The 16,391-nt window shown below is 38.8% G+C and overlaps 1 protein-coding gene across 2 annotated transcripts; it reads left to right on the forward strand.

Annotated features, from left to right (window-relative positions):
- The first annotated feature begins 9,160 nt into the window (after positions 1-9,160).
- LOC145351493 (proheparin-binding EGF-like growth factor) lies at positions 9,161-14,060 on the forward strand. 2 transcript variants are annotated; one of them, XM_080201092.1, is made up of 6 exons: positions 9,161-9,521; positions 9,798-9,974; positions 10,223-10,409; positions 11,216-11,371; positions 11,685-11,789; positions 13,581-14,060. In XM_080201092.1, the coding sequence occupies exons 1-5, from the start codon at positions 9,476-9,478 to the stop codon at positions 11,773-11,775; spliced, it is 657 nt and encodes a 218-aa protein (XP_080057218.1). In that variant the 5' UTR covers positions 9,161-9,475; the 3' UTR covers positions 11,776-11,789; positions 13,581-14,060. The 2 variants fall into 2 exon arrangements, with proteins under 2 accessions (XP_080057218.1, XP_080057219.1); XM_080201093.1 differs by having other exon boundaries at positions 9,162-9,521; positions 11,700-11,789.
- The last annotated feature ends 2,331 nt before the right edge of the window (positions 14,061-16,391 follow it).

Here is a 16,391-nt window from a genome sequence, read left to right on the forward strand (position 1 = left end):
GCCCAAGGCAGGAGTTGAGAGCCCTGTCTTGTCAGCTTGGATCGGGAATGTCTCAAATTGTTGAGACTCTGAATTGGACTTGATTGTATTGAGTTGCAATAAAAACAAAAAAAAATCAGTTCTTTAAGTAATTTATACACTTTGCCATACAATAGATAATAGTTTATTTGTCAAAATTAATTCACTCTACAACATTCTCTGTGCAAACAGAATCAGCTTGCACACAAACTTTGGTTGATGAAATTCAATCCTACCAGCCCAGCATCTTTCACCACCTCCACTGCCTCTGCTGTTAGACTGTTTCTCTAACATAAAAGCTGTTAAATGTTGACAATGAGAAAGCAATCGCCTTTGACCCTTTGTGATGCTGCAACCTTACTACTGACTTTACCCAGTCATCACCCATTTCCTCAGGCAATGCTAGATGGTTCATAACCTTGGCAACCTATCTGAACCCAAACTGAACTTGCATCTTACCTGTCCTAAAGACAACCTGTTCAAAATTTTTAACGTCATGCACAGTTTTCCTGAAATACACATTAATACCTTCATCAGCCTCCAAGCTTGATTATACCAGTTGTCTCCAGGACGGGTTCTCAACTTTCGCCTTTCAAAGTCTGCAGTTCAATCACAACTCTGCTGTATGTGTCCTATCCTGCTCAGTCTCCCACTAAAGTATTATCCATGCTTTTGTTGCCTTCTCTGGCCTCCTGTTCCCCCAACACGTCCAATTTAAATCTATGGCTGAACCCTCTGCCTCTCCACAGCATTCTTATTCTTTACATCACTTCTTACAAAACATTTTCTTGACCATGATTTAGTCACTCCTAAAATATTTCCTTCCTGATTCTTGCTTTCATGCACCGAGGAGGATGTTTTCCACATTAAATGCAAGTTTTTGTTATCGCAAATGATCCTTTGAAACTAATTTGCAGCTCACCTTTTCTCATTTTGTTTTCTCCAGCAAAGCTTTCTATTTATATTGATAAAAAAACAAAAAGGTTTGATTTGTGCCAATAGAGAGACTGACACTGAAATTCAAACAGAATGTTGTTCAATTGTGTGGTAGGCAAAATATCCTTTTGGACTGATGACAACATCCTGGTTGGAAAATACTACTTGCAAAGCCACTGCATAGTAACAACATGAAATAATGCAATGCCAGGTTATGTCCCATTGATTGGCTGATCAAATCAAATAGTAAGTTAATTTGGTTGTTCATAATAGGCAGAGTGCCAACTGTACTCAACCAGTCCTTGCTTACAAAACCCAAAACAAAACTTTTACTGCTAGATGTGACTGGGCAGCATTTGCTGAATAATCCCAAGTGCAATAATAGCTATAGTACACCAACAAGCAATTTAACATAATCAGTCAAGCCTGTTACATGGCTCATTTATGCTTGCCAGAAGCAAAATACATACAGACACAGGGACCCATTCGCTACAAACGCAAAGAACATGTTGCAATCTTGCATCTATTTTTGAATTACCTGGAGCTTTGGGAGCCCTATAGTTTCCCCTTACTTTCTCTGTGGCAACATCTCGGCCAATGAGAGTTGACTAGCCAATCAATCAGAGGCCTTTTTTCCTGCAGTAAAAATTGTTGTGGTGCAGGTAGCATTCTTGCATTGGTCTAGATGAGTGCAGGATGTAAAAACTTCTACAACATGTCCCTCTTTTCAACAATATTCAATTTACTATCAAGCAATTGTTTATATACCGATGCATATTTAATGACATAAGAACATAAGAAATAGGAGCAGGAGTAGGCCACCTAGCCCCTCGAGCCTGCCCCGCCATTCAATAAGATCATGACTGATCTGAAAGTGGTTCAGTTCCACTTACCCGTCTGCCCCCCATAACCCTTAATTCTGTTATTGATCAGAAATAAAAGTACTTCTACATTTTACAGATTAGATATTGAAGAATTTCAAATCCTAGAACCAATTATTGTAATTTCCCCCATTTCATTTGATCTTCTCCAATTAGGAGGATAGAAACTTTAGCTATCAATTGCACTTCTTACTGAATTGCCCAACTGCATATGTAAAAGAAGAAATGCCACTTCAAATAAATTTGAAGCCAGTTGTGACCTACTTCCCAAGAAGACTGAGGGTAACTGGTTTCAGCCTTAGAGCTTCAGATGAGATTCCAATGATTTTGGCACTTCTACTAACAATGAGCACTTTAGGGACATTATCTTCCTTTCCAGTTTGCCACCAAGATTTTATCATCCTCCCCTGGTCAATACAGTCTGACTTGTCTGGACACAGCTGTTGTGAATACCAGCACATAATCCTCCTTCTTCCTTTGCCAATAGTACAGTCAATAAAGTCCTCATTCAGCAGGCATCAGTCACACTACTTCCAAGTCATTAGGAAACCAAAGAAACAAGATGACTCATACACTGACCAACAGCACTAGTTTTATCTGAACTCCTGGTTGGATAAACTGCTCAAGCTGAATAATTAGTACTGAGAAGTATTTTCATAGCTGCCTTCCATATACATAGGGCCAAAGTAGTGGTTGTAAAAAAATAAATTAACTCACTTCATTAAGCCAAACATGTGTGCCAAGCAACTCTGCAATTTAGGCCCAGCATTTATTTATTGGAAGCCATATCATTAACTGCCTGAAGTACCTTACTAACTTGTAATAGTATGCTTCTCACAACCATAACCTAATGGTCCCATATTAAAGACAAACATTAAAAAATCCAGGTTTTAGATATACTTCAGATTCTGTGTCAAAAAATTTTACTGGCCTCTTGTCAACTGAATTCTGTTGGATGACATTATATTCTGAGCGGATAATGCTAGTAAGACACCATGCTATTTGTAGTATCTGTAAATCAAAAACAAATAAAACATAAATGATTACACACATATCGCAGTTTTCTTCTTTTGATGATAAGTTTTAGAATTTAAATGTTTGCCATTGATCATTCAGCTTATGGATTCACTGTCAATCCTGTATTCATTGTCATGTGACTTGTTGAACAGTAATTGTATATATCCAGTTTATCCTGTACTTTCAGATGTTCGAACACCTGTTGAATAACCAATTTAAGCTGGGAAATACCAAATCTTAGTGCCATGCTATTCAAAAACATTACATAGAGTAAATGTAAACAGGTCCATTTTCCAGATTGCAAATGTCACAATTCATCATGCAATGATATACATGATGTTGGGGCATTCTAAAACTTTTTTATAAATTAATTATCATTAGTATAACAAACTTAAAAGTTCCAGTGACACAGTATGTGGACTTGCAAGTAGAAACCATGACTTTTGTGATGTAAAGAGTACTTCCAATATATAGCGATATCATAAACTCAGGTTCTCCCCAAAGTGGTTTACAGCTAATTAGTTAACTTTGAAGTGTAGTCACTGTTTTAATTTAGAATATCCAGCTGTCAATGTGCATACAGCACTCTCCCAAAAACAGCAGTGTGCTAATGACCTGATCTGTTTTAGTGATGCTGTTTGAGAGATAGAGAATGACCAAGACACTAGAACTCCCCTGCCCTTCGTCTCTTTCATTCATTTGAGAAAGGAAATTTAACATCTTAATCAAAAGAAAGTACATCTGACAGTGCAGCATTCCTTCGGCCCTGAAATGCCGAACTAGAATTTATGCTGAAACATAACCAAAATACTAAATTAGAAGGACAATAGTTTAAATTATATTATGATTTACTTACTTCCAGTCTTTTCACTTTCACTCTCACCAACTTTTACTGAAGCACCATAGAAAGCATTCTTTCTGATTGTATCACAGCTTGGTATAGTTCCTGCTCTGCCCAAGACTGCAAAGAACTACAAAAGGTCGTGAATGTAGCCCATCACGCAAACCAGCCTGCCATCCACTGACTCTGTCTACACTTCTTGCTGCCTTGGCAAAGCAGCCAGCATAATTAAGGCTTATGATTAATAATCAAGGATTATAATTAAGGATTCACACACCCCAGATGTTCTCTCTTCTAGCTTCTTTCATCAGGAAAAATATACAAAGGTCTGAGGTCAAGTACCAACCAACTCAAGAACAGCTTCTTCCCTGCTGATTTCAGACTTTTGAATGGACTTACCTTGCATTAAGTTGATCTTTCTCTACACCTTAGCTATGACTGTAACACGACATTCTGCACTCTCTTGTTTCCTTCTCTATGTACAGTATGTTCTGTCTGTATAGCAAGCAAGAAACAATATTTTTCACTATCTACTAATACATGTGACAATAATAAATCAAATCACAAAATCAAATCTTGTCAGATGTGGGAGGTCAGTTTCTTTCCTTCTCATGAAACTGACCAAACAATGGTTTGATTTTGTTTTAAAATCAATATTGAAACCTCAAATTCTATTTGGGTAATATAATGCACAATGACTAAGTTAGCACATTTAATATTAAAATTGGGTATAGATAGGTGCTGATTATTTCCATACGTATCAATAAAATTCCAGAACATTGGAAGGTAATGTGTTAATTTGTATGAAAAGCTGCATCATACCATTTAACACAATGTATTAATCTTTCCCTATGATGCAAATGTGTCCCTTTAACTTAAAATGCCTAAATATTAAGTCAAGTACCAGGTCAATCACAAGTTTTATTCTCTGCTGACTTCTGCTGGTGATGCTAGAGAATGTTTGGAAATTATATGCTGCAAGTTTGCAGGATCTAGTTTTAAATGCTTTGCATCTGTAACAAAGTCTAACATTTGGAATATCACAGATAAATGTGCGGCAGATGTATTTATTTATATGCTATTCAGTCTCTTACGGGACTGTATGAGGTAAGTTGGAGAATTTTTCTTCTGTTCAAAAAATGTGAGCTTTACTGGCAATTTATTGATCACCCCCAATTACGCTTAAGATATTGGTGCTGAGTCATCTTCTTGTACTGTTGCAATCCATTTAGTGTCAGTACACCCACATGCTAGTAGGGAGAAAATTTCAGGATATTACCCAATGACAGGAAGGAACTATGATATAGTTCAAAGTGAGGATGGTTTTTGACTTAGAGGGGAGCTAGCAGCTGGTGGTGCTCCATGCAGCTGCTGCTCTTATTCCTCTAGCTGGTAAGAGACCTTTGCTTTGAAAGATGCTCTCAAAGGAACCTAAGTAGGTTGTGAACACTGAACCGGTTTCTAATGTTTCAGTACTCTTTGTCTCTCCCTCTTCCTCTAAGCTGCAATTCCCCAGTCTCCCTCTCTCAACCTTCCCAATTTTAAGAACCCCTTAATTTCACACACCCCCATTTAAAAAAACATTCAGGGATGTGGCCATTGCTGGCTAAGCCAGCGTTTATTTCAGAGGGTTTTTTTTTAAAGAATCAACCACACTGCTGGAGTAACATGTAGGCCAGATCAGGTAAGGGTGGAAGATCTCCTTCCGTAAAGGATCCAGATAATTTTTTTTATTTCACAACAATGTTTCCATGGTTAGCATCTGAATTTTAATTCCAGATTTTTATCAAATTTGAATTTCACTATCTGCAGCCATGGGATTTGAATCCAGGTCCCCAGAGCATTACTCAAGGTCTCTGGATTACTAGTCTAATGACAATACCATTATGCCACCCCTCCCTTGATTTCAGGAACCTCCCCTGATTTAAAAGCGTACCCACGATTCCCAACATCATGAATCCTAATTCTTTAACCCCTTCCAGATGGCACTCCATGGTGGTTAGGAGACATAATAGAAAACAGAGGATACTCTAATAGAAGCTAGTGACATCATGGATTGGGAGAAGGAGAATGCACGACAGCAAAACATTTAAATTGCTTATCCTCCTGGCTGCTAGGAGGAACTCTGACTGGAAAAAAACTTTTGGTCATTCCATGAGGATTGGAATCCCTATCCTTTATTTCTCTCCCTGGTTAGCTTTGTTCACCCCAAAACTGTAAAATCCCATCTGAGTTCAACGGACCTTTCCATGGTCCTCCCCTCACCCGCTCCAATTCCTGTGGTGTGTGGGACAGTAAAATTTGCCCATTAGAGTATTTCATTCTGGTCTCAGCAGGGTAGAAGCTGTTCTTTTCAAAAAAAAGGATGTAAAGGTACTAGAGAATATCCAGAGAAGAAATGCATGGTTTTCAGGAAAGGATTGACAAGCTCGGTCTCTCTTCTCTTGAAAAAAGACTGAGGAGTGACCCATTGAAATTATGCAAGGTTTTGATAGAGTGTATGTAGAGAAAATGTTTCCTCTGATGGGGAAGAGGATAACCAGAGGCCATCAATATAAGATAGTCACCAAGAAATCTAATGGGAATTCAGAAGAAACTTATTTATCCAAAGAGTGGTGAGAATGTGAAACTTGTTACTACAGGGAGTGGCTGAAACAAAGAGTACAGTTTAATTTAAATCAAAGCTAGACAAGCATTTGAAGGAGTAGGGAATACATGGTTATGATTATAAATTTCGATGAGAAACAACAAGAGGAAACTCAAGTGCAACATAAACATTGGTAAGGACTAGCTGGGCTGAATGGTGTGTTTCCATGCTGTATATCCCTATATAATCCTATGTCTTTTTCATTTGTTCTTTCCTTTCACGTGTAAGGTGTTTGGTAATATTGTGCAATGTCATTGTGAAAGGAGTTATCAAAGGTTGTTATTGAGATGAAGTCAGTGGAAAATAGTAAGTCCACCCCACCCCCTCCAGTTGAGTTTGGAAGGCTGATCTAATTGGAATGTTAAAGACGTTTGTCATGCTTGAATAAGAAAATTATTTCCTCTGGTGGTGTATGCCACAACAAGGGACGCTATTTCAAATATAGTTAAGCCATTCAGGAGTGAAACAGGGAGACGATGGCCTAGTTCAGCTAATATTCTGGGGACCCAGGTTTGAATCCTGCCTTAGCAGATGGTGGAATTTGAATTAAAAAAAACCTGGAATTAATAATCTGCTGATGTCCATGAAACCTTTGTTGATTGTCAGAAAAACTCATCTGGTTCACTAATGTCCTTTAAGGAAGGAAATCTGCTATCCTTACCTGGTCTGGCTGACATGTGAATACAAAGCCATAGTAATGTGGTTGACTCTCAACTATCCTCGGGCAACTAGGGATGGGTAATAAATGCTGGCCAGCCAATGCCACCCATGTCCCACAAATGAATAAAAAATCAAGGAATTCTTTCACACAAAGGGTACTGATCTGTTCAAATGAGGCAATGGCAACAGGAAGGAAGTGACATAGTTGTATTATCACTGGATTAGTAATCCAGAGACTCAGCGGAACTCTCCAAGGACCTGGATTAATTTGATTTGATATATTATTGTCATGTATTAACATAGAGTGAAAAGTACTGTTTCTTGCGTGCTGTACAGATGAAGCATAACATTCATAGAGAAGGAAATGAGAGAATGCAGAATGTAGTGTTACAGCTGGGTTTAGAGAAAGATCAACTTGGTGCAAGGTAAGTCCACTCAAAAGCCTGACAGCAGCAGAAAAGAAACTGTTCTTGAATTAGTTGGAATGTGACCTCAGACTTTTGTATCTTTTTCCCAATGGAAGTAGGTGGAAGAGAGAATTTCCAGGTGTGTGGGGTCCTTATTTATGCTGACTGCTTTGTCGAAGCAGCAGGAAGTGTAGACAGCGTTAATGGAGATCATAGAAGAAGATCATACAAACCCTACAGTGCGGAAAGAGGCCATTTGGCCCATCAAGTCTGCACCTACCACAATCCCATCCAGGCCCTACCTCCATACCGCTACATATTTACCCGCTAATCTCTCTAACCCACCCATCTCCAGACACTAAGGGGCAATTTTAGTATGGCCAATCAACCTAACCTGCACATCTTTGGACTGTGGAAGGAAACCAGAGCACCGGAGGAAGCCCACGCAGACACAAGGAGAATGTGCAAACTCCACACAGACAGTGTGGATGGGAGACTGGTTTGCAGATGGATTGGGCTACATTCATGACCTTTTGTAGTTCCTTGAGGTCTTGGGCAGAGCAGCAGGGATATCAAGCTGTGATACAACCAGAAAAAATGCTTTCTATGATGCATCAGTAAAGGTTGGTGAATATCCTTAGTCTTCTGAGAAAGTAGAGGCATTGGTGGGCTTTCTTAACTAGAGCATCAGCATGGGGGGACCAGGGCAGGTAGTTGGTGATCTGGACACCTAAAAACTTGAAGCTCTCAACCCTTTCTACTTCGTCCCTGTTGATATAGACAGGGGCATGTTCTCCTTTACGCTTCCTAAAGTCAATGACAATCTCCTTCATTTTGTATACATTGAGAGATTATTGTTGCTGCACCAGATTCTCTATCTCATTCCTGTTCTCTGTCTCGTTCATTGTTTGAGATCCAACCCACTATGTTAACGTCCCAGCATAGCAGATGCTGAAATTTGAATTCAATAAATAATCTAGAATTAAAAGTCTAATGATGACCGTGAAACAATTTCAGTTGTCATAAAAACCTATCTGGTTCATTAATGTCCTACATGAGACTCCAGATCACAGCAATGTGGTTGACTCTTAACTTGCATGAGGGGTGGGCAATAAAGGCTGGCCCCACAGACACTCATCCCATGAACGAATAAAAACAGGCCTTGAACTCTGGCTTACATAAAACCTTCATGACACCAGTGGAGTGAGGCTTCAGAAAAGTTGTGCCCAGCTCTTTCCATGCCAATGCTCACAGTAAACTGGAAAATATTCTGTATCTAAATAAATAGTCAAAACAACAATTAACAAAATAATCTTGGATAAACTATAGCAGGGCACCCAGGTACCACAGAAATGCACAGGAAACCCTGGTTAAACCTTGCACTACAACGGATCAACACACACATCCCTGACTCCCAACTAAGTGCATACATTACTCCCACTCAGCAGCAGTGGGCTGCACTAAGTCTGGAAAGCTAGAGAGCTTTTATATATAAATGCATAATGCCCAGCCAGCATTTATTATTTAGCAAATATTGTATTTAAAATGCAACAAATCTACATTTGTTCAGCTTCACCCGGGCTAAGTAGTTTTTGCCTGAAGTCATTTTGACAGCGTTAAAAGTTTGCTGCGGAGAAACAAACAGCAACACTTCGCTCTTGCGCCAGTCCCAACAAAGCTTCACACTGTGCTCAGGGGTGAGGCACGTGGTTTGGCGTCATTTTCGTCAGCTCGCTGCCTATATATCCGGAGGACTGCAGTTATTCTTAACCCGCCGCCAGTCTGCAAAGGAATATGAATAGTAGCAGAGACATTTAACAAATCGCCTGTCTGGATTTTGCCTCGGCCCCTGACTGCCCAATAACCAAGTCGTTTTAAATTCAGCCTGCGAGGAGTGTGCTGGTCTGTTAGGGAGTTGGACTTTTTTTTCTCTCTGCCGCTCTCTGCTGTGAACGCTTCAAATCAGAGTCACCGGGGTTTGGCCAGTGTATTTTTGTGTGTGTGCTGGACAGAAACTGAGAAGGGAATAAGTGGACGGCTTGTAATCACCAAGCGGTCGCAATTCAGCATGAGGACTTCCATAGCAGCCACCCTTCTTGTCCTTCTAGCCGCAGGTGAGTAACTTTTACTCTAACCTAACAAAACAAAGAAGTAGGAAAGTTAAACAGACTGGATGAGGATTTGAAATTCTCCCATAACGTGGCAGTGGCAAATGACATCTTATCGGATGGTTCCTCTCCAGCAGAAGTTTAATCCCTTAATTTTGGGGGGTGGGTTGGGAGAGTTGCGGTAACATGAGCTGCCTCTCTATCTGTTTATAGATATATTTGAGGGTATTTTTCAACTGAATTTATGTTGCATGTTTCACGATCGAGTTGTTTTTCGCGCAGTTTCTAGCCGGAGTGCGCTGGGAGCGGCGATCGAAGGCTATGAGAGTGAAGCGAGCCGGAGCCTGAGGAGAGGGGAGAAGGATATTCTGACCATCCTCGGAGAGGTTATTGAAGGGGAACCGACTGTACAAACAGCCGAGCATCCAGCCAGTGGCCGAACTCCTGAAACACCACAAGGTAATTAATGTTAGAGCAAGCTTGCCCCTTTGAGGCTGAAACACACAGGGACATAAATTGCGGATTTTTATTTCTTCCAGCGGCAAAGTTTCCCTTCCACTTGAAGAAAGTTGAACAAAGCGCTTTTTTACTGTGGTTGGCGAGGGGTGGGAGAGGGAGGGCAGCCTATTAACAGCTCCGCGATATTCGAGCCGTTTGTACCTTTTTTGGGGGGGGAAATCACGAATGTTTTGTTTATTTTAAACTAGTGGCCTTTTATAAATCTGCGGAAAACTCGACTACCACTGAAGCGGGCAAAGGCAAAGGAAAACGTCCAAGAAACAACAGACGTGGCAAGAGAAAGGGCAAAAAGAACCCATGCTACAGAAAATACAAGGACTTCTGCATTCATGGGGAATGCCAATACTTGAAGCATATTAAAGAGGTATCATGCAGGTATTTAATTATTTTTTTTAATCTGTTCAGACTGGAGGGAGGGGTAGGGCGTTGCTGACATTGTGGGCGGAGTTCAGGTAATCTGGCCACGTAGGTAACATCAAAAGGTCTCCAGTGAGTGTGTAAAACATTGAGACAATAGTCTTAACATTACGCATACCTGAGCCCCAGCGTGTCTAGACAAAGCGGATATCTTCACAGTCCCCTGGAGCAAAAAGGGAAACGGATAACCATTGAAGTTTTTTAACAGCGCCAATTTAGTTTTCAATTTCTAAATTCCGACATCCGCAGTATTTTGTTTTTCACAAGCCTAGCCTCTGAAAATTAAAAGGCTGATTTAAATCAAACTCTATAAATGTGGAAATTTAAAAAAATGCTGTTGCCCATGCAATTCACTCTTTAACAGTAAGTTTAATTGAATCATTGGCAATCCTTTATTAAATATTAATTTTTTTCTACGTGTTAGAAAAGTGCAAGGAATTTATCAATTCATTGTAATTGAATTATCATACTTTGACATTTGACTTTGGTGTTTAATATAAAACATTGCACTGTTAATATATGAACACATGACTATGTATATAAGACAAATATCAGATATATTTTTAATTATTTGCCGCCACAACTACGCAAAATGTTTGCTTACTTAATGTCCTTACCAGATATGTTTCAAAGCATTCATTTTCTGATGAACGCAAATGCATGTTACAGTTGCATATAATAGTCATGATATTGCTTATAACTTGTTGCATGCTTATTTTACATTTCATAAATAAATTAAACCATATTTCTTCACTTCTTTATAGGTGCTTTTCTGGATATGAAGGAGTAAGATGTGGTACTTTCATTTTAGCTGTGGAACATCCAAAAGATCCAAATAACAACACAACAACTCTGGCTATTGTGGCAGTGGTGCTCTCATCCCTTAGCCTCACTGTAATCCTTGTCCTTTTGGTTCTTGGGTGAGTTATCTGTAAATAAATGTATTTTTCTATGTAAATCATAGGATTTTAAAACTGCTTTTAATTCTAGTTGATCAGAAAAGTCCAGAACTAATGTACTGTTTAAACAGAGAAAATGAAAATAAATCTCAGTAAATAAACCTGTTTAATCATTTGAAAAATGTATATCAAAATAGCTTCTGGTAACTATACTTAACAGTGGTTCTTAAAATGGATTTGGTATCAAATATTAGCATGATAAAAACAATATCTGTGTGAAATAACTAAGCCATATTCTGACATGCTACTGTTATTGCCTTATAAATCTTTACAGTCTGTTTTTTGATAGATATCACAGGCGAGTTGCCAGTTACGAAATAAAAAATGAAGAAAAGATTAAACTTGGGAATAATAACAGTCACTGATTTCAAAAGAAGTGGTAAGTTATTCAGTCATTAGTCTGATGTTTTGTCTTAACCATCAAAAAAAATACAGTTAAAAGAAATTGCATACAAGATGTGTGATGCAAAATCACGTGGCCTGAATTTGTAGTGCCACGGAGTTAAAATAAATGTGGATTCATGTCTGTTAGAATGAGTTCTTAAACTCAGGATGTTGCTTTGCGGAGGATCCAAGCACAGATCAGCTGCTTCACTATATATCAAGGAAAATTAAGGAGATGGTTACCGTTTCAATCTCATAGCAATCCGTATTAGAGCAGTGACATGGCATGCCTGGGAGAAAGCTGATGATGATCTTTTTTGGAATGGGAAGACAGATATTGCAGGAAAGTTACTTTCTCAAGTAGACATCTCATCCAAAGTTACTTAGAAAATGTCACACAGACAAACAGTGCCATGCAGAACATAAACACTGTTTCACTTCTCAAGGACTAGAATTAGACAAACAATGCCATGCAGACCGTAAACATTGTTTTATTTTTCAAGGACTAGAATTAGTAATGTGGGACTTGCGGCCCACAGACTGTGAATGATCCACAACCCAAAATGCATCCATTAACATGCATTTCCTGTTGAGATGCAGGAGCAAAATTGGTACGGTCCAAATCAACAATTTCCAATACCCTAACTGGATTCATGAGTTCCACTCTCCCCTATCAGCTTGTTTTGTGTTTGTATTACCATGTTGTTGAAATGTGGAAACACACCTTCAGAAACATTGTTCATTTAATTAGAATGTTCTATTTTAATTCTCCAGTCTAATGTCAAGCTTTTGGTATCCTATTTAATTTCAAGCTAAAGTAAGGTAACAGGAATCAAATTTTTTTTTATAGGGATTTACACAAGTACTTTCCTGACAGTGATTTATTAATGTTTGAAATAAAGCAAAAGATGATTCTGCTTTCATAAAAAGTAATAAAGAACTTTTGACTGATTCCAGTTTTCAACTGATTTCCACTTTTTTGACAGTAATAGAGTCATATTTTGCAACAACATGGAAACTTCTCGCTCTTAAAAAAAGATTGCTGCAGGGCAGAGTGGTACTAGTGTGGATGGGGTGATAGAATTGTTCTGACTTCACCCATAAATACATTCTCTCTTTCTCTCCCTCAACCTTTCTACACCCTGACAGTGCACAGGTCGGACTTATCTTTTTTCTGTAGCTAATTATTCCTAGAACAGGTTGATAGTCTATTGCCAGGGGCTTATAGCTTATACGCTACATTAAGCACAGCCACACTCAGACATACTAAGGGGCAATTTAGCGTGGTCAGTTCACCTAACCAGCATGCTTTTGAACTGTGTGAGGAAACTGGAGCGCCCAACAAATATCCACACAGACACTAGGAGACCGTGCAAACTGCATACAGAGATCCCAGGCTGGAATTAATCCCGGGTTCTTGGTGCTGTGAGGCATAAGTACTAACCATTGCATCACTATTCCACCCATAAATACAGTAGTAGGGCAAAAATATGTTCTTCCAGTATCTGCGTGGGTTTTCTTCGGGTGCTCTTGTTTCCTCCCACAGTCCAAAGATGTGCAAGTTAGATGGATTGACCATGTGCAATTGCCTCTTGGTAACCAAAGATGTTAGGTGGATTAGCCATGATAAATGTGAGGTTAGGGGGTTGGGCTTGGGTAAGATGCTGTTTCAGAGAATCAGTACAAACTCAATGGGACCAATGGCCGCCTTCTATACTTTGGGATTTTACAATTCTAAGTCAGTGTTTAAGAATGATCAATTCAGTGGGTACTTTTTAAATTGCAGGTACAATATGGCTACAAAATCTACCTCAATGATGGAAGAAATCAAGAAAGAATAAAAGATAACCTAAAGAAAGATACAACAGACGAAAAGTCAAATTGTTCATGAATGAATGAATAAAGTGACTGCATCCATTGGGTGCATATCTATTCCCCAGCAGCTGGGGAGACTGGAAATTAAAGGTGTATCCACCATTGCATTTCCTTAACATACTGTTAATATTTAAAGCAATTTATTTATATTCGCATTCTTAAATTGTCAGTTTATATTTATTTTAGTATTATTTTATATTTTAACTTATTTTAGGTTATTTGCAGCTTGTTATTTAAAGCATGTGATTTCTGCTGTTGCCTGTTTAAAAATGTGTACATTGGAAATATTTAAAAGAGTTTCTCAAGAAACATGACCATCCTAAAATAAGTAAATAGTAAATGAACCTCTCAATATGAATTACTGATGTAAAATAAATGTGTTCTTTTTGTATGAGTCTGACTGTATGGATTTTTTTTTTACTTACAATTTAAGAAATCATCCACCAAAAATCTCTATGTAATATGTGCAGGGAGGGAAAACCACTGGTTTATATTTGTTACAATGTTAAATCGTAATATTGGATATTGAGAGCTTTTTTTGTATCAGTTATTTTCAATAAAGTAATGTAAATGTAACTCTATTTGCTTGCACAGTTGAAGAAAGTTGGCAAGCTTGCCCTCTCGTTTTCTCAATTGGTAAACGCACCATTTAGCATGATCATTAGTCAACCAGGCTAAGAAAGCTCAATCTCTGGTTCTGTGCTATATTAGTCGCACAAAGCCAGGGCCCTATTGTTGGCCTCAGTAAATGCAGGATAGGGAGAGGAAAAATGCAGCCAAAGTTCATGCTCATGTTTGCTATGCGGTAGCTGCTGTTGGCACAGCACATGATTTGATGTTGGGTGAGGATAGAATTGGGCACCCTCTCTTGGATCCAAGATTCAAATAGCCTTCCAACACCCACTGTCTAGACTTAGGCATGAAGAATGGTCACTTAGATGAGATACCAGACTAGTAGTGGAGCCTGTAGGATCATCGCCGGTAACAGTTGCCATCTTCAGCAGAGGAGGACATGGAGTTAAAATAGAAGTGGATATAGAGGGGGTGGGGTGGGGACGTGGTGAAGAGAAACTTAACTGGATAGATTATCGTCTACAAAATACAAAGCACGTTAACAGTCACTTGGTGAAAATGCAAGTATTCATTTTTGCAGCCTCTTGCTTTTATATTATAAATAAATAATCCTGTTTGCTTAGGTTCCTATTGAAGATAGCTTTAATATTTGGGCTGGTCTGGAAGCGTAGCTGAAGAAAGACATTTGCAGTTATATAGCACTTTTCATGACTACTCAATGTCACATGGCACTTTGAAGGAAAATACCATGATAAACTGCTGTCCAAAGATTAATACATTCAAATTCTACAGCAGGGATAATTGCAGGAGTTAAACCTGTTACTGCACACCCTTTTAATATGACCCTTGGTGGTCAAGACTTTGTGCGAGTTGTAATGAATGTCACATAGTATATAGCATAACATATCACATGAAAATTTTAGAAGCTAGTAGCAACTTTCCAGCAGAAATAGAACTTGAAGTAAAAGCAAAATTCAATCCCTTATCCATGTTGGAATTGTTGATATTACCCCGGATAGCTGTAGAAGCACTGGTCTCCTTGGCTAGTAAATACAAATTGCAGGGAGGATTCCCACTCCTTATCGCTTTCCAATGATTCCTGCTGAAACGTGTTTGCATATGGACATCAGAAGAGGACAGGATTAAGTTTAGCTTTATGCCTCATAGCTCAATAATATACTGATGGTCATCACAGGCTGGAGGTTTCCAAACTGTCCCGCAACCACATGTAACCAAAGGCCTGGAGGCTCAGTTCTTGAAGCCCAGGCAATTTGATTATACTAATTTCAGATTTATATGTGATTCATCAGATTGTCCTGTTACAATTTTATGAGCTTAAAGTTTTCAAAAGGGTTGTTCTGTTGCTTCGCTGTGGGTTAGTTCAAATCAGATCAACTTGTATTGATATCAGCATCTTGAGATCTAAGTAAATAAATTGAATTATGGACTTCTTTGAACCTCCACATTACACTTTGTGACCATTTCTATCAACCCTCCACAAAGAAGAATGACCACATAGGCAAAATGTTGGAAGGCTGCAGGTATACGTAGAACTGTATCACAGCTTGTGTTAATGTCGTTAAGATAAAAGGAAAAATATGTTTGATATAAAACACTTTGAATATGTACACCAACACTTGGAATATTGTGCCCTGTGGCTGCTCTCTTCTGAGCATAACTTGTCACTTTTCATATTTTGGAAACTTTAACACAGTCAGTGCTAACCACTTTATTTTGTCATGTCAAATGTGACATTTGTACTACACCTACTCATTCCTTCATGATTTCCAGCCAGACAATATCCTTTTCACATCGCTGTGCTGGAACTTTGATTCTTAATTGCAGACAGACCTCCTCCACAAGCAATTAAAAGGAAAATGTCTTGTGCGCATAGGCAACAGGGTCTGCATTGTCCAAACATTTAAATTTGAATGCATGTAGGTTTCAAAAGATTTTTAAAATCCAGTTTGACATTGTGCTAGAGTTCTTCTCTATGCAGTGTCAAACCAAGTCAGCCCCAACTCTGAATTTACAACTTCAGTGAAACTGCTTGGTGGAATGACTTCTAACTGTCAGGAAGGTCAGCTGCAATTAACTTTGTGTGTGGGTGGGAATATCTCCTGATTAGTTTTACCAAATGTGTTATATA

The sequence above is a fragment of the Carcharhinus amblyrhynchos genome, chromosome 13 (assembly GCF_965287045.1).
Source record: "Carcharhinus amblyrhynchos chromosome 13, sCarAmb.v2.hapA, whole genome shotgun sequence".
NCBI lineage: Eukaryota > Metazoa > Chordata > Chondrichthyes > Carcharhiniformes > Carcharhinidae > Carcharhinus > Carcharhinus amblyrhynchos.

Coding starts and splice junctions, on each gene's coding strand:
- LOC145351493 (XM_080201092.1), top strand. CDS start 9,476: ATGAGGACTTCCATAGCAGCCACCCTTCTTGTCCTTCTAGCCGCAG. Junction 9,522..9,797: donor TCTTGTCCTTCTAGCCGCAG/GTGAGTAACTTT, acceptor TTTTTCGCGCAG/TTTCTAGCCGGAGTGCGCTG. Junction 11,372..11,684: donor CTTGTCCTTTTGGTTCTTGG/GTGAGTTATCTG, acceptor AAATCTTTACAG/TCTGTTTTTTGATAGATATC.